This window comes from Astatotilapia calliptera, chromosome 10, assembly GCF_900246225.1.
Source record: "Astatotilapia calliptera chromosome 10, fAstCal1.2, whole genome shotgun sequence".
NCBI classification, from domain to species: Eukaryota; Metazoa; Chordata; class Actinopteri; order Cichliformes; family Cichlidae; genus Astatotilapia; species Astatotilapia calliptera.
Genome location: NC_039311.1, coordinates 28871798 through 28899053, shown reverse-complemented (window position 1 = coordinate 28899053; position 27256 = coordinate 28871798). Strand labels below are relative to the sequence as shown.

At 41.1% G+C, this 27256-nt stretch overlaps 1 protein-coding gene across 1 annotated transcript; it reads left to right on the top strand.

Annotated features, from left to right (window-relative positions):
- Positions 1-230: 230 nt before the first annotated feature.
- Positions 231-25561, top strand: klf5l (Kruppel like factor 5 like). Its single transcript, XM_026182518.1, has 4 exons — positions 231-495; positions 11749-12682; positions 13612-13671; positions 22115-25561. The coding sequence occupies exons 1-4, from the start codon at positions 355-357 to the stop codon at positions 22291-22293; spliced, it is 1314 nt and encodes a 437-aa protein (XP_026038303.1). The 5' UTR covers positions 231-354; the 3' UTR covers positions 22294-25561.
- Positions 25562-27256: the final 1695 nt, after the last annotated feature.

The window sequence follows — 27256 nt, the reverse complement described above, 5'->3', positions numbered from 1 at the left end:
ATTTAAACAGCATTTTTTTTTATTCAAAGCAAAGAGAAAAATAGAAAGAAACCTTGGTTAAAATGTGTGTATTTCATATGCTTGGCCTATTATGCAGGGGCAACATTTCACCTGATGCTCTGTTGTTTTCCTGCAGGTGAGTCCCGCCTCCTTGAGTGGGCTGGAAGTCTGCTCTGATTGGCTGTGTCTAGTTGAGCTCAGGTAAAGTCTACCTGCGAGCTACAAGAAAAGGGAGGGCTGTGGATTACACCATAGCATTCAGCTCCAGTAGGGCGTTATTAACGTTAGTAACTGTATATGCACTTAAAAAACAAATTCTGAAAAAAAGATAAACTTGTTTAAGCAGAAACTTTAATGGCAACGAGTGTAGGATTGGCCATGAATCCGCCCCACGCGACTGAAGAAAGGGCAGTTTTCACGCAGCTGAAGCCGGTGAGGATGTCGGGAGCGGAGGGCGCCGAGGACACGTCCGTGTTCGAGGACGTCAAGCCCGCGGTAAGAATCTCCCCCAACCCGCTGAGCGCGGCCGGGCTTCAGGAGAGCCGGAGATCCGGCCTACCTGAGAGTTTGAAGGTGTTCGCTGCTTTTCGCAGAGGATGGGAACCACGTGCCGCTTTAGGCAACACGTAGTTGTTTCTGGCATAAGCAAACAGTAATAGTCATGTAACTGGCTGAGGGGCTAATGTGTGTCGTGTTTATCAGGCTGCTTTTTCATGTGACATGTAGCAGCTCACCTGTAAAGGCGGGCAGGCAACAGGTAGAAGTCCTGCATAGAGGCGCAGCTGATGGGTTAAAAACAATTGCAGCTTGGAGAAACTTGTGGCAACTTGATGCGCTATGCGGTTTTTTCATCATATACTATAAGGTTTTATGTGGATACAGCGGGGAAAGCCATGCACATTCCTGCTAATATACTTTTGGGGACGCAATACCAGGTGTTCTAGCCTGCCCTTGTTGGCAGTTGTTTTTGCTCTCTATATGCTGTTAAATGAAAAGCTACATACATGTTTGCTATGTTTATTTTTATAATCTTTCACATTAACAAGTGAAGCTGAGTACATGTGCACATTACACCTTGTTTCCTCAAATTTTATTCCCCATCCCTACCTGTATATTTTTTTATCTTGGGGTTTTGGTCACGTGATATAGCATCAGGTTGAAATTTAGAGAACTCTGCAAAACAGCTTCTTCTATATTAATCACTGCAGTGCTTTGGAGAGCTCACTGTGCAAGGCTTTCTGGGGATACTTCCTGAAATTCCCAGCAAGCATCTCATGGTTTATGTAGATATATACACGAGATACATGGGGTGCCTAATTGTTTTCAGAAAATCATAAATGCAAAAACAGTACACTATTCACAGCAGAGACATGACGACGGCATTAAAGTTAAATGGCTGTGAAGCACGTGTTGTTCCTGCGTGATCGCAGCAGAGCACAAACAGAAACCGAACGCCTTTGTATGGTGCTGAGTTTGGTCTCCTGCCACATATTTGGTAAACAAGTAGCTGATCCACAGACCTAAGGCTAAAGCCACTCTGCCAGCTGCACGTGACCAACAAAGCATAGCCAAAGTGGATTTGACAGGTTAAAGATGTTTGCGGTCTGTTCCTGGCTTTTATTCCATAGGTTCATATATGCGGATATGATACACGTTTCTCACAGGCTGTGTCTGCACGCAATAGGTTCAGCCTGAAACATCATTAGCAGAGTGGGCTGGATTCAGGCTGTGCCTTTCGGCAAACATGGGAGTAAAGCATACATTAAAAGCTTTTTTGAAAAGGCTCAGTGGGCTTTGCTACTAGACGGGTGCAAACATCTGTCCACAGCCATCAACCATTTAGATATCTGCATGTTTGTACAACTTGAATGAAGTTCATTGTGCTGCTGTGGTATGGAGGAAAATATTTGTATTATATTTTCTAATGGCAGATCATTTGTTTCAGGTTATGCTGCTTCAGTTTTTGCCTGACCAGCACCATCACTGAACTTTCAGTGGTGATGCTTTATATTTTGTGGCTCTTCTATACGGAACTATTTTATATATTCTGATCAAAAACTATACATAAAAAAACCTTTATTCTATATAACAATGACCATCGCCTATTACGCCTGCTTAGTAGTTAGTTATTCCAGAAACAAGGCAGTGCTAAAGCAGATATTTTTAGACAGGATTACCCTAAAACTGAAAAGCTAGATTTTCATGAACTTAATTGAGAGGGAGAATACTGGGCAAGGAAGCACAGGACACCAGCGTTTCCTCTATTACAGCTGTCTCAATGAAAATCACTGTGTGAAGTAATCAACCTCTAAGACATGTGAGAGCACTGTGTGTAGCCGCAAAAAGCTTAAAATGATGAACCCTGTCGTGCTCCGCGATGGCTCATTTCAATTGTGTGTCCATGAAAGGGAGCGGAGGAACGAGCAGAGAAGTTTTGAGATGCTGGGACGAACATTGGTACTCTGAGTTAAGCCATCATGCTCAGGTACTGGATAAGGCAACTGTGGGTAGTGTGGGTGATTGATTTTTAGTAATCTTTTTAGATTTTCATCCAGTTTTCTGTACGACTTGGAAAACACGGTCTACCTTGTCTGCCTATCTTCCTGCAGATGTATTTAGAGCACAATGGCTGCCATAAACTAAAGTATTTTACAACCTAAACTGGTTTGTGTTCTTGTAGAATTCCATGAACTGAAATGTAAAATGTCTGAAAGCGTGAACCCAGAAAAAGAAGCGTAGATTTTAAACTGTCAGTCACTGAGATGATCACAAGACAAAAAAGCGAGACTTGTTTGTTAGGTTCCAGATATGATCAACTATGAAGGTTAGCATAGAAGTATAGTTGTTAATATCAACTTTGCCACTGTTTTCTCCAACAGTGTGACTTGTGTCAGTTTCGGCAGTTGCGTCAATGTTTGGCTCGTGCAGCCAGAATTCAGCTGCTGTTTTGTTTGGTGCTCATTGCTGTAACATGCAGTGGTCTTTGTGGAATTATACGAGAGCTTAACTCCAGTGATGTCGTGACAAACGTACGTTGCCCGACCTGTCTGAGCAGGGCTCGCATGTCCACAGGCCGCCCAGAGGCAAAAGAGAGGATGATAAAGGTCGACCTCGTGAGAAAGTCACGGTGGCAATGAAAACTCAGTGGGAATGGTCGAACTCCAGGACTTTGAATGGCTGGAATATTCTCCCCTTTGTTGTTTATAGTGTTGCTTTTCTGTAGCCATAAAACAAAATTAGCGAATGAACTCACTGATCTTGAGACGTGCTGTTTGGAAAATGTTTCAAAGCAGATCCAGCAGCTTGGTCTTCTTTAATAAGTCACAGAAAATTCATTAAAGCTAGTCTGGGTCCAGCTGATCTTTTTAGCTCGGTTTTGGTAAACTAAAGCAAAAACTTGACTTGTTTTCAGAAGTTAGTGGCTAACTTGAGGTTTGGATTCGAGATCATTGGTTAACCACATGCTTTCTGCTTAAACTGTAGTTGCTTGACAAGGCTGGTGAAAGAATTCTATATTTAAAAACTACCAGTTTAATAACTTTAAGGACCACCACTGTAAATGCCACGTTGTAACCTTAAAGTCCAGCTCTCTGGATAATTCATGGATACTCGTACTCCTTTGCAGATCCGTGCTCTTTTTCTCTGGCCTGACTCATAACTGATAACTGGACTTTATTCTCTGGACTCTCGACTCTGCAGCGAAATGCCGTCATAACATTAACGTGGGCCTATGTAGACACTTTATGGCTGATTTCCGGAACTTAACTCCCTGTCATTGTGCACTTTCATGCACAGTTGCGTACTACCTCGAAAATGGCCCACAACTTTACTAGTCTCGGCTATTAACACCCACCTCTTTTGTGCCCGTATATTTTGGACACCTTTTCATGTATTGCACACTTTTTTTTTATATACAGAAACTTATCATGTGAGCACAGGACTCTTGAGTTTGGTGTTACAAATAAACACTAATAGTTTAACATTATCCCTTTGTTACTGTTGTCATCGTGCTGTATCCTCTCCTTCTATTTACTTTAAGCATATTGAGACTAGTTCTTTAAAAGCCATACATTCCTTGTGATTACACGGGCATTTATTCAGCCTGCACATAAATCTGCTTGATGAGTTTGAAAGGAATTCTTCATTTATGTTGCAAAACCACAAATCTGAAAAGCTTGAAGGGTGAAAAGCTGTGCATTTTTCTCTTGTAAATGATGTGTCACTATTAGAAAAGAACCAGTCCTTACAGGCATCAACATTTCAGCTAAGGTTTGACTGTTCATTACGGTATTGTTGAGGCATCATTTGTGTCTTTGTCAGTCTTCTGACACACTGCATTTTTTTAAAAACTTGAACAAATCTGTTCATGTTCTTAAGTATTAATACCGGAATAAGTAACCGATATGAAACTTGTTTCCAGATTCTTTTGTCATTATATCACCTGTGGGTTTCCTGTATGACTGCGCGCAGACGACAGGGTAGGTTACAGAATAACTTAATGGAGCATAGATCAAGAGCATGTCGCCAGTCACGCTGAATGCTTCCTGAAGATCAATATTCAGATACGGCTTTATAAATATTTTAGTTGTACCTCCTGGGATACGCGTGGTGTGTTTGGGTGTATCCTTCCTGTGCCATGGTTTTGACCAGACTTGCCTTCTTTTGTGAACCCCGGTCTCCCCCATTAGTTTATAGTCGCACAACCCTTCCTTTATATGGCCCTCGCGGCTGACATGCAGCTGAGGTCTGAGATGGTTTTGGTTTGACTAATGATTTGACTTCCAGGACAACACATGCAGCTGAATTTGCATCTGGGCAAGTGTCTGCTGACTACGAGTTTCGACTTGCAGGGATCCCTACAGTGATCGGTGAAAGGAAGTTTGCTGTGGGGAAACACTTTTATTTGCGTTATTGAGAAATCTAGGACGATTTTCTTTTGTCTCTATCTAAAGTGAACTTAAAATTTATCTAGCTCCAGGAACTCTTCTTCTACTCGTATATTTATTGATTTTTTTTTTTCATCTATAACATGCGTGTTATTGTGCTCACCTAACTGCCAGTTTTGTCTTGTTTTTTTTGTTTACTCAACCGTCACTGCTGTTGATTGCCATTGTGTGTTTTGTAGCCACATATCAATAAACAGGTTGTCTAAAGACAAACGCCTTTGATTCATATGGGAAAATACATTGTAGGTTCAAAAGTCTCTTTTTAATAAACCTTATTGTATTCACACCCATAAATCAGTCTGATCACACTGCATCTGAGAGCAACAAGAAACCTAGGAACAATTCCTAGCATGACTCATGCTTTGCTCTGTTCACTTTGTTTGGTCTGCTGATGTCAGCTCTCCCCATCATGCCCGGCTGTGTTACCATACCAGACAACACATGCTGCCCGCAGACAGTCATATTCTGCCATTTCCTAATGCTTATTGTCTGCAAACTCATCTACCGAAGCTGCAAAATCTCTTTAATGACCACCACTGTTTACCCTCTCGCTCGTCTGGAAAAACAGTCAAAACTGCTTTTGTGAGGGAAAAACAAAAGCTGAAATCATTTTGTGGTGAGACAAAAAAAAAATCTCTGTTATCTCTAAACACGCAGTGAGATACTGGACTTCCTCAGTTTCTTCAACCCAACTGCCGGCTAATCTTGAGAGACCATTTTCTGGAAGAACAGGGAACAAAGACCGATAAGAAATAAGAGACAGAAATAGGATAACGTGTGAAAAAGGTCACCGTTTGGGCAAAGTGGTAACAGGAATATAAGGAAAGTGTTATTTCCTTTCCAAAGACTTTGCCTCAGAACGGCGTAGGTTTACACAATGATTAACAGCAAAGACAGAGACTTATAAGTGCTAGTTCATGCTGCAGGTCATTGCTAGAAGCAGAGCTAAAATTAAGATATGTAAATAAAATAACAATGACCACAGAAGGGTTCCTGAGGATTCTGCCTAAACATCGGTTTTGCCCTCTTTTACCTCAGAACTGTAAACCAAGAAAAACAGTCCTTATTCAAAATTACTGTTTGCAATTTTATGTGTCAGTGCAGTAGCATATACAGTATAGTAGTGTGTCTGTATATACAGTTTATTAGCTATGCCACATCATCAGTGGCATATAAAATACCCCCAAATTTTCCAGATTATGTAGTTGTAACAAAACTATGCAATAGTTAACGCATGCTTAAACATCCAGGTAAGGAAATCAGACACTAAAGAAGGCACTTGGGTGAATATTGAAAGATTTCTCACCCTCTTCACTCATCTTCAGATGTTACTAAAGCAGTGAGGCAGTACATTTTTAAAACAAAGCAAATTCTGCTGGCTTGTTTCACTTTGCCACTTTTACCCTGGAAAGCTCGTCACTTTCTTGGGAAGTCAAACACGCTTCTATTTCTCTGTGATCATCCGTGCCAATAAAACATCACCGTGGTATGAAAGGTCTTGTTGTTGCCCTGATGACCTTGTCATGATTTCTGCTCTGTTGATTCCCAGCCAGGGAGCCCTGACGCAGAGCTCTGTTTTTTATGGAGATCCAAAGGCGAACGACCATTGCATTCCTGAAAGCCATAAAAGAAAACTGGCGTGCAGACGAAGCCATTTGTTTTGCAATTAGCAGGAGGAGGGGGATTGACCCTGCAGCTTGGAGGTTTTCAGGGTTTGAATCAGGATTCACACGGCTACTCTGTGCAGGCGGAAAACGACACTATTCTCGATGATGCTGGCATGCGTGTGGTGGATCTCACAGATATTTTAGAGATGAATAACAATATTTATATTGAGGTATGCCTTACAGCTAAGAAGCAAAGAATGTGGATGTTTTGAAATCATACCAGCTTGAGTATGACTGCAGATATGTTCAGTGTATTAGAGCCTCACGCAAGCTTGATTCTGAAGGCTAATTTTCATAATGAATGGAAACTTGAGGTTGCAGTGACTGTGAAGGGAAAAATACCAACAAGTCCAAAGACAAGTATATGCTGCTATGTGTGAACATTATTACTGATGAGTAGTGTAAAGTTTTTGCTCATTGTATTAGTCGGCCTTAAAGGATACAGTGGGCCTTTAAGAATGGACGTGAAATTGGCCAGAAGTGTGGAAACTCCCACTCTGCCCCATAAACCTGAACACAGCTGATAAGAGATTGTTGTTATCAGGCAGAAGGATTCATAGCAGAACAGTTATACATGTTCTCCAATTATTAACCAACTCAGTCTTTGCCGAGAGATATTCTCCTCATTTACCACATAAAACAAAAGACTTTCTGAACTGTAAACCACTGGACTCCTTTGAGATCACCGTGCTTCTCTTGTTAATGAATTAAAGGCAAAAGAGAAACCCAGAATAGTTGTAGGGCAAATGAAGGAAATACGTCCTTTTATGCAAAGGAGAGGGTTTTAACCTTAGCCCTGTTTATGGGGCTGAAGTGATAACGTTAAACCTTTCCTGAAGTCTGGTGAGAGTCGAGACAGGAGAGTTCTTGCTTTTGGCAGGGACTCGTTTTAAGTCGATTGCATTTTTAAAGCTCTTTCAAAGTTGGTCAACTTAAAAATATGTACATTCTGTGCATTTCCAAGTAGCTGGTATTCTCTGTAAATGTTCTTTGATGAGAGCCCTAACCTTTCTCTTCATGCCTTCATGAAAAGAGCATATGGAGAGTTTGCTTGTGTTTGTATCAGCGTACAGATGCTGACAGGAAGACAGATCAACATCAGTCCAGTAAGGGGACATGACCAAGGGCACCCAAAGGTGACAGCTGCCAGCACCCCGGCACTACAGAACCTGTTTGTGTCCCATCGTGAAAGGAGCTCTCAGTCAGAAGGAAACAGAGAGTCTGTTTTTGTTTTCACTTTTTTTTTCTCCCCCTCAGTAAATACCCAAGACTTTCGTTTCACCAGGTGCTCAGATTCCACTGATGACAGGGCAGTTTACCGGCGATGAATGGCGGCCATCTATCCTAGCCCTGCAGGAAACACGCTCTAACAGTAATACGCACATACAAATGTACACACAGAGACATGTGCATATAGCAATATGCAAAAAAGGCACGGAACGCCGCTCACGCCAGTCTTTAGTACTTTGTTTCGTCCTCTCAAACACAAGGAGTATGCTTATTCGTTATACAATGACTTTTTTGAGTTTGTTTGGCGAGGATTAGAAAAGAATCACAATGAATAATAAGTTAAGAATAAGCCAACAGAAAATCAGAACCCACGTACACGACACAAATAATACTCCCATTTATTCCCCGCCCTCAGGTTTATGTTCTTGTCATGTTTATAGTACTAATCACTGCATCGAGGCTGTTTGGAATGCATGATAGGCATTTCTATTGTAAACCACTTCAGCGACTGGTGCATTTGGCCAAAACTCGTTTTCACTGTAAAATCAGTTTTGCTCATTTTGAATTCATCATAGATTTAGTTTTCCCTTCTTAATTGTGCCTCTTTAATTCATGCATTTGCCTATTGTTTCTGTTGTTAATTGTTACCCACCATCAGTAAAAACAGGGATGCGCCTTTTAAGTAAATTGAATTGCACGTAGTAGAAATTTTCATGCAGCATACACACATTCCTCAAGTTCAAGTGCACACAGACCAATAACCACCCAAGGTTTGTGTGTGCAAATACATCAACAGCTTATTAGCAGAGTGTGTGTGTGTGTTGGTGTGATGATGGGGCTGGCACTGGAAGCAGCGCTGCAGAATAAGCGCATTGAAACAAGCCCGCTCTGCTCTTTTGTTCGGTTGCAGGACACGACCTCCAACGCATCAGCACCTCATTAGGTCATTTGTCCCAAATGGCTCGTTTCAGAGCGGGATTTTACTGCGAGCTGTGGATTTGTGATCTCCCACGGAAGGGGCGTAGTTCATGGAATTCACTCTCCCACCGATCGGGTCGAGATCAGTTAAAATAATTCTTGTCTTCCAATCTCGAATCACCCCAAAAAGCACTATAACTGGTGCTGAAATAACACGTTTTTGGTCAGTGAACATTATGTTTCAGTGACTGGCAGAGCGCAGTATTTGGTTTGAGTTTGTGAGTTTATTCTGGAGTTTGGAAATCTTTACAAACAATCTCTTTGAATCTAATCAGATGTCCCCGTTAGATTAGCTGCACTCATTCAGACATAACTATCACTTTCAGAATTAATCATCACTTTTACCGCTCAGGTGGCTTTCTCTCCGTCTCTTCTCCGGACCTTTGTTCTTCCTGATTCCCCCCCCCCCCACCTCTCTTTTTAACCTGGTCGCTCCTCCCTCCCATCATCCTGGGTGTATATCTGTCGTCACTGTGCGGATCAGATTTGTCTGGCAGGTCTATTTTTACCTGACAGTGTTTAGGTTTCACTGCACCTTTCTCATGCCTTCAGCCTTTGTTTTGGTTTAGCTGTGAGTGCTTTCTCCCCTTTTTTTTTCTCCCTCCTCCTCTTCTTCGTGCATCAGACTGTCGGCCACACCCATGGAGCCAACTCTCTACCTGTTTGTGTGTGTTAGCATGCTCGTGTGAACTTTAATTTGTCAGTAAGTTGGTGTGCATGAACAGTATGAAATTCTGCATGCATATGTACAGCATATAAATAGCCTGCATTAAACGGCTTTGTGCATTTATGATCGTAGACACAGTGTGTGGCTTCTGCAGTCTAGATCCTTTTTTTGTTTGACAGCTTGTGCACCTCTGAAGGAGCAATAGTCCACATGTAGACTTTAAATGAGAAACGGTGCCAAGGTGCACTTTGGATGAAAATCAAATGTTTTCCACTTAATCAGAAGAAAATATCTGCAGTTTATTTTCTTCTTCACTCTGTCTGTTTCATCCTGTCACCTGAAAATGGTTCTTTTGTGCTCCAGCAGACATTCTGGTAGTTGTAATGATAAATGCTACCTGTTGCATTGAAAACCTGTGTAGCAGACACCCATACAGTGTCTCACTTTTACAATTTTCTTGGCCTCCTCCAACTTTCAAGCCTTTTTTTTTAATGTAGACCTCACCATCTTTAAATTAGCGAGAGGAGTACAAATAAAAAATACAGTCATAGAGATGTAAGTACTGTGGATCAAAATTAATGAGGTATAAGGTGAAAAATGGGTTTTATAACCTTCCTTGTGCAACTTTTAGTGAGTGAATTGCTAAAGTGGGATGCCTTCTATATGCATCACTGTGAGATATCTGAGAAATCACAAGTTCCTTGAAAAAGAAACTTGTTAGGAACAAGAACGCTGCGCAGCTGGGGATCCCGTCACTACACGGAACCAGATAATCACATCTTATTTACACAGAGCTAATTAGCTACTAGTTATATAATAGGGAGTTATTAACAAACTAATTATCAAATATAAAACCTTCCTTACATGCAAAGCCATTAATGATCTGCCTTCTCATCTTACCATTTTTGATCCAGTAGAGTTCTTTACTCCTATAGTTAGAACTAGATTATATGGCCTGGAACCTTCTCTTTATTTATGCTGCTATACGTCCATCGGGACCTCCCATGATGCAGTGCATCTCTTCTGTTTCCTTTTAATTTCCAGGTATTTGCCTGGCACTGTTGCACGTCATTAGTTTTGTCTTCTCTTTCAGTAGCCTGGGCTTTTTCATCTCTGTCTTCTTTCATTCTGTACATCAGGTCTACGATTACAGGCCCCGCCAGCCTGTCCATTGTTGGTATTGTTTGTTGTTTCTCAATAATTTTTTTTTTTTGCTTTTCCCTCTCTCCCAACCGGTTGCAGCAGATGGTCGCCCTCTCTAAATGTGATTCTATTGGACGTTTCTCTGTCTAGTGCTCGGTCACGGGGAAGTTGTCAGATTTGCTTCTTTAAGATGACAAGACTTGAACAGACTATGTAAAGTGACCCTAGATTACTTATGTGCTTGGTCTGCCACTGTGTAAATGAAACTTAACTGAAGGTTTGAATCTATTTGCATTTTTTTTTTCCTTACAATTTTTTTATGGAATTCTACCTGCGTTGCTCTCGCTGTTGGCTGTTTGCATCTTCTTCTCTTTATCCCAATGGAATGAAAATGTAAAACACGTCCCTTCCTTTGTCCCAATGGATTTTTACTGGCAAAAGCCTGCTGCGCAGTGAAAGCAAAGGGGCAAGGCTTTCAGCTTTCAGCAGGGAAGCATTTGTTTTTAAATGTGTATCCCCTGTAAGAGTGTATGCATGTTTATATGACAGTGTCCAGGATTATTGCTGCAGCTGCATAATTGTCAGTGAATGATCATTCAAGCACATAGCAGGTGTGATGCACTCTAAAGGCCTGGAGGCTACAGTATTATAAGGTTTACTTGTAGGTGAATTCCCTTTTTAGCTATCTGCCCCAACTGTCAATTGTGGCTGCTTGTCAGGACATTGAGCTTCAGTAGGAAACAGGAATGTGAGCTATGACGCAAGGAGGATGCTGGGAGAAACAGCATCCTCCAACCATGCTGTGTTTCCTTTTTCATGGAATGGGTGTAACTTTCTGCATCCACGTTCACCAAATAATCTCTTAAAGCGCTGATCAGATTAGGACTCAAAAGCACATGAAAAGAGTCCAAAACTGTGAACATGGAAGTCTGTCGTAGATGGATGGGATCTGTGAGTTTTAACAGCAACAGTCATGTGCAAATCTCAGGTTATGATGTATTGTTATTTAAAGGGTGTGGTAGGATGTTTGTGAAATAACTGTGTGAATGTTTTTTCCCCTAGTTTCAGTACACATTTGAAGTATTTCTGTTAACTTTGCGTCTCTTTTCTTTTTCAGATTCAACTCGAATTAGACAAATACCTTCCCCAGCACAGCAGTCCTCTACTGAGTACCCCGAATGACACTACCGACAAGAAGTACAGACGAGAGAGCGCCTCCGTGGTGGACGAGTACTTCGCAGAGGACAAACCTGCCACCCCATACAGCCTCAACATCAACGTCATCCTTCCCAGCACCACTCACCTCCGCACAGGCCTCTACAGGCCCAACACCAAGACCCTCACACCACAGCAGATCAAGACGGAACCCGGGATGGAGGTGCCCTGCTCCATCCCAACCAGCCAGGCCCTTCCAGACTTCACCTCGGTGTTCAGCGTGCCGCCTGTAGTCAACAACGTTTTCATAAAACCGGACATGAGCGCTGGAGGAATGGTGAACGTGACCACAGGATCTCAGCAGCAGCAGCAGCCAAACTTGGTCACAGAGCTTCACATCGGACCTCCACCTCCACAGCCGCAGGTCTACCACATGCCCATCGCGAGCAGTGGCGACCTCACCATGACCCTATCGCACAACAGTCCCTCACCGCACAGCTCCAGCAGCGGCAGGACCATGCTGAACCTCAGCAACGCCACATTGCCGACGACCAACGGCAACTACATGATGGCAGAGCACCAACTGCCACATCATCATCCCAGCTACTACCAGCACTCTCCAAACAACTCATCCCAGCACACAGCGCCACACAGCCTACCGCCTTCGCCACCAAATTCCCAGCCCGGAAGCCCAGACGGCCAGGCAGAGCTGCTGAGCCTAGCACCCCAGGGTCCACCCCCTTACCAGCAGCGTATGGGAGGAATAAAGCTAGCGGGGATGTCTCATCATGCCATGCTGATGACACACGGCCAGGGTGTCTTAACAGGTCCAAAATACAATAGGCGAAACAACCCAGAGCTGGAGAAGAGGAGGATTCACTTCTGCGACTACCCAGGTGGGTGGTCTGTTTTTATATCACTATAAACTATGGTTTACAACTGAAGTTTCTCCATTAGAAAGTAAACCCACGTAGCTGGTTTTAACAACGATTCTCTGAAATGAAAATAAAAATATGAGCCGATGTGAAATGAAACTACGTTATCTGACTTCACTTTCATTTGCATGTCCTATTGTCTGGACCGGTATGTACCATTGTGATGCTCAAGGCAAAACAGTTTCCAAAATCAACATGAACAAGTCAAACCTTGCAGCTTACCAGGATGTACGCAACACATTGATTTTTGTGCCTCACCGCATGCCCCCAAAGCCCAGTCAGGGGCAGCTTTTGTCTCGCTGTACTGGGATCTTACTGGTGACATCACCTGAAAGCGCGAAAAGTGGTACACTTTGCCGGCTCAGGGCAGTCGGTGCTTCACTTACAATCTTTTCTAAATTACCAATGGGACACACAAAGCATGGTTCAGTCAATCCCATATCTGCACACATGAACTAGTCCAATTCCCAGTGTCACTGAATGTAAATAAACTCTATACCCAAAGCAACACACATGCAAATCTTTCGGCAATGCACGGCTCTGACCTGCAAACGAAATCCTCACAGTCATTAATACTGTGAGAGAAAATGTGCAAAAACCAGGCTGAAAGCAAACTTTGCATCAGTTACTTTACTCTTCGTTTTATAAATAATACATATTATCGTTGTTCCTTTAACTGTTCATTGCAGTAAAGACTACAACCTGTTGCTATTCAACTAAATTTGCAGTTAAATTAGAAGCAAGATGTTGCATTATGTTATCCAAACAGTGTACTTTTAATATGTTATGAGTAAGTAAACACCTAATGATTCATGTTGAAGACAGATTTTGTGCTGTGTCCTCCTGTCAGCTGTCCTCCTGGCTTATGATCCTCTGTTATTTCCTCACAGGCTGCACCAAAGTTTACACAAAGAGCTCCCATCTGAAGGCACACCAAAGAACACACACAGGTAAGAAAATAATCTCCCCGAGGGCTGAAATACAGTCTTTGCTGTTATTTACAAATTTATACCAATTTTAATTTAGGATTGATTCACCAAACATTCAAAGGTTGGAAGTTAGTTTTTTAACTTTACACTGTAGGTGGTGAAGCAGCAGCATGCTGCAGTCATGCATCTTTGTCATCCTCTAAGTTCAGTTGCTTTAAGCTTATTTATTTGTGCTTTATGTCGGCGCCAGTTTCGATACACCCAGCAACAATAATAGAGATGATGTTGATGAACAAGGTAAACGCAATGAAAAGAAAAGGCACAGAAGCAACATATTTGAGTTTTTGTTTTTTCTGCGCCGTGTTTATACATGTTCATACCTCTCTACGTAGCGTCCCCAGTGAAAGAGAACAAAGGGCCGAGGGAGGAGGGTAGGACGAAGAAAAGAAGGGTTAAAAAAAAAAGAAAAAGAGGAAAGACACGCAGTTAAATAAAGGCCAAACCAGTTACTCCTGCTTTTCAGTTCCTGAAAGGAAAGATGGAGGAGGAGGAAGGTAGGGGGTTCGGAGAACGGAGCAGGGGGGCGGAGGGGCTGGTTTCAATGTATTTCCCTTCTGTAAGATGAAACCTGTGAATTCCCAGAGGCCCCAGACCTGGATTTTGAAGATTTACTCATGCAATTAAAGCTGCAGAGCTCCTCCAGTGTGAAAATATTGACAGAGCGAAGCGTGAACACGTGAATGAACAGACAAATAGAAACAGATCTCTCTGCGGTCATAAATAGATAAGATGAAATTTTATGGATCCCAGTGGGGAAGTTGGGCTGTTGAAGCAGCAGGATGCAGCAGCACAAAAGACAAACGGGCTTCGAAACATGCAGTGAGAATGGTAAACAAAACAAGAGCAATTAAAGAGTACGCTGACAAGTGTGGACCTCAGTGGCTTCAGCCGCATGTTTCAGCGCCTGTTGTTTGTGAAAAGAAAACAAAGTAACCTTTACAGTATTTACTGTATCACTGGCTAAGCAGTATTTTTGGTTGTGGCTCCAAACCTGCAGTTTGTTACGATATCATGACCAAATGTAGACAAAATTCGGACACTTTTATTATGACCTACAATGTCGAATTTCATATTCTGCCCACGTGCGTTAGATCTGTGTCATGAGGTGTGACTTGCAGTGAATTTATGAGTTGGCACGTGCAGATACCTTTACAAAGCAGAACAAAGACGTTCACATGCCCACACACACCTCGCAGTGCACGTCCCATCCTTATAATCATCTGGCAAGTCGATGCGGCTACTAAATGCGTCTTACTAGCAAACCGCAACTGGACGTAGGCTGAGTGCGTGATGGAGTCATGGGCATTCATTTCAAAGAGTGCGTCACGGTTAGCAGATCCCACAGCAGCAGACATGTCACTGACCAAGGATTCCTGGTTTACTTGTTTTGGTCAGTCCACGGTTCCCACCGCAAGGCTTCGCTTGCTGTCTGGCCAAAGCAGGCTTGTTTGGTCTTGTTTTGCATTCAGTTGATGACTCATAAGTTGAGCATGTAAAAGAAACATTGCACCGACTGTTCTGAACTCCAGGAAATGTTTAAGGCAAATCAAAAGAAATTTACAAAGCTAATGCAAGTATTTGAGGCATATCATGACACAATACAGTATATGTGACACAAGGTTTAGTTATTTTATGTGTATTTCCGTAACAAATGTGATTTGCTGGATGGATAGTCGTTTTACATCGGCCTTAAAAATAGCTTGGCTTATCTATTGATTAGGCATCTGCATACTGTGCTTGTGGAGTGCCTCACAGCTGCGTTCTAGGCCCCCCTTTTATTCTCAGATTTATTTGGGTTGCTGAACTTAGTCACACACATGAATCGGTGCATAATATTGGACCTTAAATATAAACCAAACACTATAAAGTTGCCACTGACTTCACACTGACCTTTTTAAAGTTACATTACAGCATTAACCTTTCTATAATTGGTTCTGTTTGCCTGAGTTGAAGCAGTCCACACCTTTAACTCATAAAGAATGCTGTATGTAGTTTTCTTATCAAAGAAATTGAAAATAATCTATTTTCTAGAGAGATTATCGTTATTTTATTATTAATCTACACATAGTATCTTAACAGGACCTGCCAAGTTTAAACCCATGTTTACATTCTGTAGATCGATAGATAGATAGGACTGATAGGATTGCAGTGTTTGTTTACTCGGTGTGTAACTATGAACCAGTCACAAAATCAAAAGTGAGACATTTACCGAGAGTCGTGTCTCCCACCGTTTTATACCACCGAACCAGCAGCTACTCACGGTGTTCAATGGTGATAAACTGGCTGTTATTGATCCCGATTAACCCAAAAGTGTTTAATTGGGATGGCTCATTAACAACTACATAGTAATGTACGCCTGCATGACTGGTGTCAGTCTGTGCGTACAGGGTTTCCTGTGAGGTATTAACACATACGTTGCATCAACAGTCTGCCGGCACAGAACCTTTAATGTGGTGAAACATCATCCCTCATTTATGTCTGTTTCAGTTCACTGCCAGAGAGACAGGAGTTGTTTTTCTTAAGGCAATAGTATCAGGAAGTCCTTTGGGCGTGTGTGTGTGTGTGTGTGTGTGTGTGTGTGTGTGTGTGTGTGTGTGTGTGTGTGTGTGTGTGTGTGTGTGTGTGTGTGTGTGTGTGTGTGTACGTACAATACAATATTCTATAAGTCTTTCACAAAGCATTAGTCATGTTTTCCCAGGCTAACAGACTTGTGCTTTTGCAACTTACTGCTAACAAATCATTTGCTGTAGACTGCAGGTCCCCGGTCTGGGCTTGGGTTTAAATCTATATACACATAGGGTCCAACAATCTGGTGGCTCATTGAGCTTGAAATCCTCTTTAAGTAAAGATCTTTATGTTCAGATTCCCACCCACAGATTAAAGATTTGCATGTTAAGTGAAATGGAAACTTGAAATTGCTGTATTAGTCTGTCTAGTATGGTCTAATGTTCGTACACAGACCTTTTGGCTCCAGTTTACTTTTACATGTGACCAAATCTTTGGTTACTTTTCAGTCCCTCTGCAACAAAACTTTAAGGTACTTTAATAAGCTATAGTTACTTAGAGTTACTTTGTTACCCACTACAAAAAAGATAATAAGACAACTAAACTGAAGACTAATAATAACACATTTGCATAATAGGAAATAATAAAGGCCATTAACATCATCGAATGAGGTTATAATTCAATCATAGATATACATTTTTGGTTCGTTATATGTTATTTCTTTTGTTCCTTCCTTCCTTATTCCTAATAGCCATTACGTCTCAATCCTGGTGAGCTTACAGGCATTAACCTCTACATCATAAAGTTGCTTAAGGTTATATAATAATGTGTAATTAATAGTTAACTTTTTTCTTTTGCAGCTACAAGACTGCTAAACAATATATACCATAATATTGTGCTATAAGTGTGTATAAGCTTCTTATTCCCTATAATCTCATACTTATATAAAGATCTTAAAAGAAAGTGTTACCAAAAGGACAAAGAAACCCAAATTCATAACCACTGATTAGTCAGATATGTAGTAGCTGCTTTGGTGATATAATTATTCAAATAATGGAAGTTAGTAAATCTTGAGGTATAAAGTGCTGATGTACTAAACCAGGACATGAAGTAATAATATTTAGGAGTAAAGTGTAATGACTAATGTAACGTTAGGCTTACTTATGTTGAAGATTAGACTTGGAAATTGTATAATAGCTTAAGATATGACACTGCCATGATATATTGATGCTGTCACAATATATTAGAGTCAATCCCACAGGACACGTGACTGTTACATATCCCAAGAGGAAGCCCTAAAATATATTGTTATTACAATCTTTTCATAGATTACACCTTATGGAAAATAAGCAAAATATTTCCTCTAAAGTGCATTTAGTGTGTCATTTTTAATTTTATACAGAGGAAGGGTCGGGCTATGTAATCCACTACTGTGATCAACATTTAACAAGATGGAGCACATACAGGTCGCCCATTTGAATGAGGAAGAGGAAGAGCAGCTAAGCGGCCGTAGCCCAGGTGCCCTCTGTGGAGGCAATCGGCATGAACCCCCTGAGGGAGCATCTGATGTGAATATTGTTTAAGTGCATCGCTATCTGTGCTCATCGGCACGTCTGTGATAACAGTCTGCACCTCCCACTGGTTCGTGGGCGTAACCTTGACCGTGGCCTCAGCAGCCACTCCAGCTCTTCACATTGGCTTTTGCAGTTGTGTGTGTGTGTGTGTGTGTGTGTGTGTGTGTGTGTGTGTGTGTGTGTGTGTGTGTGTGTGTGTGTGTGTGTGTGTGTGTGTGTGTGTCTAAAGAGTAAAATACTATCAGTTTGATTAGGGAACCCTCCAGCCCTCTTTACAAACACAGAGTGAGCTGATAAAGCCAAGAGGTCCACAAAGAGTTTATTGGCGTCCTGAAGAGCCTGAAAATGTTTGCTCTTTGACTCAGTAAAGCCAGGTAGAGGTGGTTATAAAATGTTATTATTACACTTCTGGTATATTCTACTTGAGTGTGCATTGCCATGACATTAAGCAGAAGGTATAGAAATGCATTAGGTTAGAAAATCTGTTGTTGTTTTTTATGGACAAAAACAACTTGGAAAAATCAGTTTTGTGCACAAGTTAAGACCCAGATCGTCATGATTCTGAATGTGTGTGTTTCATGCATTCATTAATATATGGTAAATGGCCTGCATTTGTATAGCGCTTTACTCAGTCACTAAGGACTTTACACTACATTCGGTCATTCACACATTGGCAATGGCAAGCTACATTGGAGCCACAGCTGCCCTGGGGCACACTGACAGAGGCGAGGCTGCCGGGCCCTCTGACCACCACCAGTAGGCAACATGCCCAAAGATATTTGGCATGCAGCCAGGAGGCAGCCTGGGATCGAACCACCGACCTTCTGATTAGTGGCTGACCTGCTCTGCCACCTGAGCTACAGCCACCCATGTGTGCATTCTAGAGAAAGAGAGAGATAATGGCGTTGCCGTTTGTAATCGGCCACCTGATCAAACAGCTACACAAATGCCTGTGAAGTCTTTTGAGTACTGGTACCTTTTAAGAAGCGTCCCTGTTAAGCGATTTAAAAATAGACAGCGAAGTCATGCAAATTTCCAGTTTCCACTTGAACAGCGCTGACAGCCAGAAAAAAGTTAAATTCTTTGTGAAATGTCTCAGTATTGTCAAAGCTCAGTTTTTCTAGTGCATGAGGTTCCAATACATGATGGATGTGTCAGTTTTTACCTTCTCATGCATGTGTAGTAAATCTCCCACAAACCCATTTTCCCCCCTTTGACTAAAGGAAGGGATCCTATGCAAGTTTTTTTTCTTCTTTTTATCCACCGTCTATATATGCACCAGTCAAGTCTGTTTGTTCTGCGTGTGTGTGTGTGTCGTATTTCACCGTCATGTTTGCTGTAGCTTTCAGGGATAATAGTCTGAGAGAGGCGTCTGTGCTTTTCACCTCATCAGCGCAGCTATAGAGGAAAACCAAACACACCTGTGGGTTGAGAACCTAAACCTTTTATATGGAGACATTTGCACTCCACCTCTTCACACACATCAAGTGCGGTTACCTCTAGAAACAGGATATTGCCCTCAAAGGAGGCTGGAGTGCCTGTAATGTGGGGTTTCGGGGCTGGTTGGATTGTTTAAAATCCATTAACGTGTTCATGATCATTTAATTTTTATTTATTTAGAGCCGGTTAAGAACATGAGTAATCTCAAGGCACTTTAAGGTAAAGATGCTTGAAAATAGTAGAGAAACCCAATGATCCACTGAGCTAGCACACTTGCGGTCCTGTTATTTTTAGCTTGTACCTGCCCAGAAGAGTGGCTGGACTAACTGAGGACAAAATATTTGGAAATGTGAATTGCAAATACACTTTTTTTTAGGATAAGACGCACAAAATGTTGCATTACTAATAATACATACTAATACTTCCTTCCTGTCACCTAAATTCTCCGCCCGCCCTTTGCTCTTTGGACCCACTCACTCCATTAATGGCTGTCACTGGTGATTGATGGTCAATAACAGAAGCTATCTAATCAGCACAAACAGGGCCCATGCTAATAATGAGCACTTGATGGCCCACACAGCCGAGGAGAGGCACACTCCCTCGACACTGCCTGATAGGTTACCTCAGCCTATCAGACAGAACTTAGAGTCTTAGAAATTATACTTTATGGCATTGAATACCTACCGGATTGCTTATTTGGAATGTCAACAACACTACAGTCTATTGACAGTGAGCAAACAGTACAAGGTATAAAGCTATCACTTTTATTCTGCATTGGAACCAATAATAAATCTAGTCTGGATACTTTCCTGGAACTGGGGCATTTGATTTAGGAAAACGCCATATTTAAACTTTTAGTCAGGGCATGAACTTTTTTTTTTTCTTCTTTTGGAAAGCACCGACTCAAAGTTGAAGGAATCTGGCCTGAGCAGACCTTTATTGTTTGCTTATCTCCTTTTCACTTATGTTTGTGCTCAGGCCTCGCATTGATTCCTGAACATTAATTTCCACCTTGGCTATGAAAGATGACTTTTTTCCCCCTCTTTCTCTCTTGTCATGTGCATACCAACCCTTTCAACTGCGCCTTTTTTTCTCTTTGTTGATGATTAGCTCACTGTTTGGCAAGAGCACGTTGCGGCACAGCAGAGAAATGTCCATGTTTGGGTGGGGTAAGATAACTGTCGTGCTAGATTTACTTAACTCGTTATTCCACAGTGTTTTGAATTCCCATTCTACAGGTTCTCTGTCATTATACCTCCTTACCCATTACTACCCACTACTGTTACCTTATAATTACAGGAGCATAATATGATTTATGTCCCAGACAATCAACAATTCAGGGACATTGTGCTTTTGCAAGAGTTCAAGTTGTACTTTCTCCAATAATCCTTTTAATTTTCTCTAAAACATGGATTTAAAAAAAAAAAAAAAAGCAACTGATGACATGAAAACAAAGCAGGCTGTGAGCCTATAGGGTTACACAACACTAATCTCGTTTTTACATCCACACCTCTGAACAATTTTGTTTTCAGTCTCCAGCAAATGGCACAAAGCCATAACCTCCCCTCCGAAAACAAAAAAATGGAAAAGTACAATCTCACAATTACATTTCTTAATGTGCAGTGTGACAATCAAACACTGCCACACCTGTAACAACGACTCGTGCTGTGCTCCGAGACTCCTGACACAAAGGCCGCTTTCAGTGGTTACAGATAAACTGTCTTATTGATGTTCACTCGCTTGTGATGGGATATTAAAACAAGTCTAATTCTTGTGAAGGCAAAATACTTTGATGATAATCACATTAGAAAGTTGACAGAATGACATAAAGTTGAGCTGATAGAATAAAACGAGCTCCATCCATCCATTTTCTTCTGGTTATCCAATTCAGGCGCTCATCAGTTAAATATTATCAGAGAGGAGACAGACTGCAGTGCTGACAATGGTTTCGGTGCGATGTTTGTGTGGAGTTTCTTTAGGATTCAGAAGTAAAGGAATGATGCAAGCACACAGAAAATTGGTCGTTAATCTTTAATGCTTTGAAGTCATCAAGTTTTACTGCAGAAAAACTTGATTTGCTGCTGTTATATTTACAAAAAAAAAAGGAAAAGCAACCTTCTTAACTTTCTCCCTCGTATGCACCAAGTCTGATAATTGAAACTGTAGCTGAAAATGTCCATAAAGTGAGCTGGGATGACACGCACGCACACACTGCTGCAAGGTCCTTGCAAAATTTCTTTAATTCTTTGTCTTTTTTCATTTTTCTTCTGTTAATTCATGTGAAAACAAGTTTTTTTTACTTTTCCAACTCAAATCTTTCCTTTCACAATTTGACACTTGTTTTTATGCACACCACCGTCACAATGGTTGAACCCATTGTCTGAAACACTGTTTCATGAGATTTTTATCTCGGTTTAGTTTCGCTGAAGTCAGACAGGAGTTTTTACAGAAGGAAGCAGTAAACACCAAAAGTGCATGCTAACTGCCATTCAAACAATCCCCCCCACATTTAGAAATACAACTACACACAGACGTCATACAGGCACACAAGTCTTATTGTGAAGGGATGTTATTTTTAGAGTGCTGACATCACTGTAATATTTCAAACAGCAGGAAACAAACCGCCAAACATCAAAACACTCAGAAATATATGAGCTAAAATTATATCTGATAGAAAACACGATCTGGTATGTTAAAGGAATTTTCTTTAGCACTTATGTTGAATGACTGAGTGTGGGAAAGTGGAATCGCTTTCTGTGGTGTGTTCAAGTAAAGTTGGTCCTTTGACTGATGTGTACTCGAACTTGTCTTTGCTTTAAGAAATTTAAGAAAAAACCTAAAGTATGTAGCTGACGCCTCTGCGCTCTCCTCTTCTCTTTTTGCAGGCGAGAAGCCATACCGATGCACATGGGACAACTGCGACTGGCGCTTCGCTCGATCCGACGAGCTCACCAGACACTACCGGAAACACACCGGGGCCAAACCCTTCAAGTGCATCGCCTGCAGCCGCTGCTTCTCACGCTCGGACCATTTGGCTCTGCACATGAAGCGTCACCAGAACTAAACCAAATATACCTGCATATACAGACACACTCCATGTTGCATAAAGAGACAGCCGCCTGAACCAATCAGCTTTATAAGAGTCAGAAAGAAAACCAAAATCACCCCACCCCCAAGTGCTCTGGTGTTTAATTTCATGAGTTGTCCAAAAATCAAATTAAAAGTTGCACCGCACGTGAAGTTTACCCGTGGATAAACTCCAGCGTAGGTGCTACACCAACAAGTTTTTAAATAAATAACAGACCTGCATATCTGTTGTCAACATGTCGGGTGAACAGGCCTTACAGTTACTAGCTGCTCTCTCACCCGGTTAGTTTCATTTGTTGTTCAAACAGCAAAGGGGATCCAGGCAGATGATAACAGAACAAGACTTTTGGAGCTGCTCCATGTTAGATAGAAATCTGTCTGCAGTCAGTCGCTGCAGAGTTTGCTGAACTCTCACAACCAGAGCCGACGGTTTAGCAAAAAAATTCGACCACTGTGGTGATTTTGGAGTTTGTCCTAAATCACATGCTCTCTCACGAGCAGCTCGTGAATCTCGATTCGAATCCCTCCCTGCAGACTTTGCAATCAGGACTTGGGACTCTGATCAAATCCTGGAAAACTTTCTTCTGCTGCATTTTTAAAAAGAGTAAAGAAAAAAAAGAAAACCACCAGCAACAACAACATGAACGTTTCAAACAAATCTGCTGCCAACATCATCATCATCTTCACCTCTGTCACCGCCTTTTATCGATTGAGGTATGAACTGTAAGTAAGAGGTGGAAACACTTGCCTGTCCTCTGTACATACTTGTTTGTAAGTGTGCGTATGTGTGTTTAATAATATGACGAATGTATTGAAATTTATACTTGACAACTTTTTTTTTTTTCTTATCGAATGTCTTATCCCACTTCAAAACTTCCTTGTGGTAGAAGGGTCAAGGGTCTTTTAAAAAACAAAAAGAAAGAAAAGAGAAAAAAAGATCAGTCGGAATCAGAAAACTGCACGGAAAAGTTAATCATCTCCTAGTTCTGCATGTTTTTCTATACAGGTAATACCTGTTGAGCTCACGGAGCAGCGCAATTTGCCAATGTTTGTATCCATGACATTACCTGTTGCCGTGGCAACGGAGCTCCTATGACAACAGTTTGGTGTTTGCTTGCCTTTTCCATTCAGCGCTGTTTTTCACCCTCTTTTTTTTTTCTCTCTTTTTGCTTAATTGTCCTGTATTTATTCAACACTTCAACCCAAGAAAGATAGAGATGGGTGGATAGCTCTATTATGTAATCAGGTTTGTTAATACGCCGTGCGCCTGGTACATTACGCTCTCACAGGCGGCCCTATTAACTGAAAGAACAGGAAGTGCACATTCACATGAATTCTTAGCATTTAATCGATGGGGCTGTTGCATCTTTTTGACTTTTATTTGGAAAGCATAGAAGGCTTTTCGCCCCCACACTGTTTTTGAGCAGTGCTCTTCCAACATGCTTGAGCACTAAAGAAGGGAAACCTTCACTATTCGTGGAAAAATGTTATCAAGTAGTGGATGCTGTAAAGTGAACAGCACTAAAAGTCATCTTCCTGAAAACACGATCCTCGTGGAGATCTAAACCTTCTCAGGGTAAAAGGATTAGCAGCTGTGTCGTGTCCTCGTGCGGCTTCTCTTCAGAACAGACTTAAACGTCTTCCAGTAAATCTTGCACGCTGATCAATAACAGGAGTGCTGCTGGAGTTCATACTGTTTTTTGTTTGTTTTGTTTTTCACCATTCAGAGGCAGTGAAATGTTTGATCTGCAGTGGCAGTGAACTTTTTCATGCCTCAGTTATAAACCAGCAGGCATACACCCACTACGTTTACCTACCTTATTTTGCAGAGTTCACTACAGGCTGTTTTTATCACTTTTTTTCAAGCATGCTGCTTCTCCACAGACCAGATCCACCACCCACAGAGTTTCAGCACAACCTCATCACAGAGACACACCCTTAAAGATATTGACTTGGGGTCTGTTGGGTCTTTTTATATGACATAGGTGAGATGGAGATTTCTAAAATCTACTGTATAGTATGTTTACATTACCTGTCAGATTTCTTTCAACTGGGGTAAACTGTAAAGAAATTCGTGGGCTTTTGTGATTCTCCTTGAGCCTTTTATCTAAACGTATTTAAAGCGAGGCCACTACATTCTCAGATTATTATTTTAGGGTCTTTGCCTTACAATATAAAGCGCCTTGAGGGACTGTCATTAATGATATTAATGAATTGATTGATACTTGGTGAGCATAGTTTTGGTATAATGTGCACATTAAAGACAAATTGTACTCTAATATAAAAACAGTACAAAATCTACACTGATTATTACAACAGAAGACGACAATCTTGCAACCAAAGAGGTTTTTCTAAGTGAACGGTGCGTGCACACCCACTCTCTTTAAACAAATAATCCAAGAACGTAACAGTGGCAGCATTTCAGAGGTCCAGAATTTGGATCCTGTAATAAGAACAACTGCCGTCTGCAGACATGTCAAAGCTGAAAATGATTAAGAGCTGTCTATGTTTGTTTTTTTTGTTTGGTCTTGTCGTGAGCCCTTAAAAAAACAAAAAAACAGGAGGGTTAAAATATAAAACAAATACAACTGCTGTCAAAGTGGAGCCAGAGAGTGCAAGACTCTGTCTGCAGTGGAAACGTGCAGCATTCAAAGTGAAGCAGCTGAAAAGGAAAACATCTGTTGTAATCCCTACTGCTGCTGTTGCTTTCCCAGGTGTCTCGTACCATTAGCACTGTGCCTCTTTGTTCTTTTAAAACAACAAACTTTGTGAGCAAATACTCAGCCGTACTGGTGTTTTCTTATCTGTAACGGGTGCGTGATGCCAGAACATTTAAACAGTCGCATCGTCCTTATTGTCATTTTAGCTTGGCCCTGTTTGTATCGAGAGGCTGAAGGTTCGGCCCAGATCCCTGCAGGGGAAACGCATCCTGTTATTTCAAATCTGATTGTTTTATTTTATTTTTCATCCCAAGGAACAAGTTCTCCTGTCTCTCTAAAGAAGGGAGCTCTGACCACCCACTGTGTACATACTGTAGTTTTAGCTTCATCGAAAGATTTTGTAAATATTTGTTTTACTTCCTATTATAATATTGATATTTTTTCCTTTTTTTAAAATAATGGGATTTTAGATCAGCCGTATGTGAGTTTGTTTAATTTTGTTTTGATACTTAATGTGTGTAAGAAAATTATCAAATTGTTTATGTTCCAATTAATAAGAACAATGGTTTATTTTGCTTTTTGTTTGTGCAGTAATGATGCTGCAACAAAATAATAAAAATGTTCATAAAATAATAGATTATCTGGTGTTTCTTACATTTTTTCCAGCTTTCCAAACTCTTATATAGGAAATAATTGGTGGACACGTTTTAGATTATTTGTGTCGCTGCTGTAAAAACAGTTGTTATAATGAAGAATCACTCTGACAAACACTTCAGTGCCACACAGCAACCAGTAAATACCACATTCATCAAGTGGTCAGAAATAGGGCTGGGTCGTCACTGATTTCTAGAATCGATTCGATTCATGATTCAATTCCATTCGATTCAAATCAGGGAAATTTTGTCTCAGACAGTCAGAAATATTATAATTCAGATCATTCATCAGTACATTTCCATATTTTTATATCAATAAAAAAAGAAAACTGACCCTTGCCAGACTTTATCAAAGGTGTAAGCATCACAGCAGATGCCTTTGTGTCAAAGTAGCTGAAGATAAAACAGAAAAACATGAAGGTGATTTTCCTGGCCTGGGATTTTATAAAAATATTCTGCAGTACATCAAAAACGAAAGAAAACCATTAATCAACATATGAACATTACCTGATGCTGCTGACATGAAGCAAAGCAAAGCTACAGAGGTTTGATTAGAGACACAGCTAAGCGTTTTGCAATTTTGCATAATTTAAAGTTTACATTTGTTCAGTATTGAACATCAGAAATTACGCTTTCTTTTCGGAAGTAAGTAAAAGGAAAAAAACGTCCGACAGCGCTGTAAACAACGGTAGACTTGTGCGTAACTAGCAAGCAAATAATGCAGAAAACAGATTTTTAGATGAGAGAGAGAGAGCTGTGCATGAAGTGTGATTTTTATCGTGGTGGAAGCAAAACAGGAAAAGTAAGAGGGAATTCATGACGATGTTTATGTGAAGCGTAGTTTGCTGCTTCTTTTGCTGCTGGTTCGGTCAATATTGTTTGGTGAGAGATAAAAACCTGCAGCTTCCAAATCTGCGCAAAAAGGGCGTAAACACAAAGCGCGGACCCGCCGAAACATCAGAATCGGCGAGCTGTCGGCTTTCAGCCCCGACCGTGTCCGTGCCGTCGGGTGATAAAGTCACATCTCGCTGATTCTGATGCGTCGGTGGGTTCGCGCTTTGTGTTTACATCTTTGTGCAGAATCCGTGTTCCTGCTCTCATTTACTGTTTTAGCTGTTTGGTGGTTGTTGAAATTTTGTGAGGTTTAACCTGAGATTCTGGCGTTTCGTGCAAAATAAATTTATATTTAAAAATCGATTCAGGATTTTAATGAATCGATATCACGTTATCCAAGCCAGAATCGATTTTAATCGATAAATCGATTATCAAAACCCACGCCTAATTACTATTTCCATCCATTTTCTTCTGCTTGTCCAATTCAGTGTTGGATGCAACTGCTGTTGGGCTGTCATAGCTGACCCTGCACAGGTCATTGCTAAAGTTGATTTAACTGTTCTAGCTGTTCACTGTGTAGCTTTTCTAACCGAACTGATCTGATAGCTACAATAAGAATATTATAACTATTAATTTGCCCATAAGCAAAACTCTTACTAAGACGCACAGCATAGATCTTTGACCAGTAACCAATCAGAATCGGCTGTAGCGACCACGTATGTGTACTGGCCTATGGCTCTGTCTTTGCTCTCAGTGTACATAACGTATTTCTCATACAATAGTGGAGTCTGCA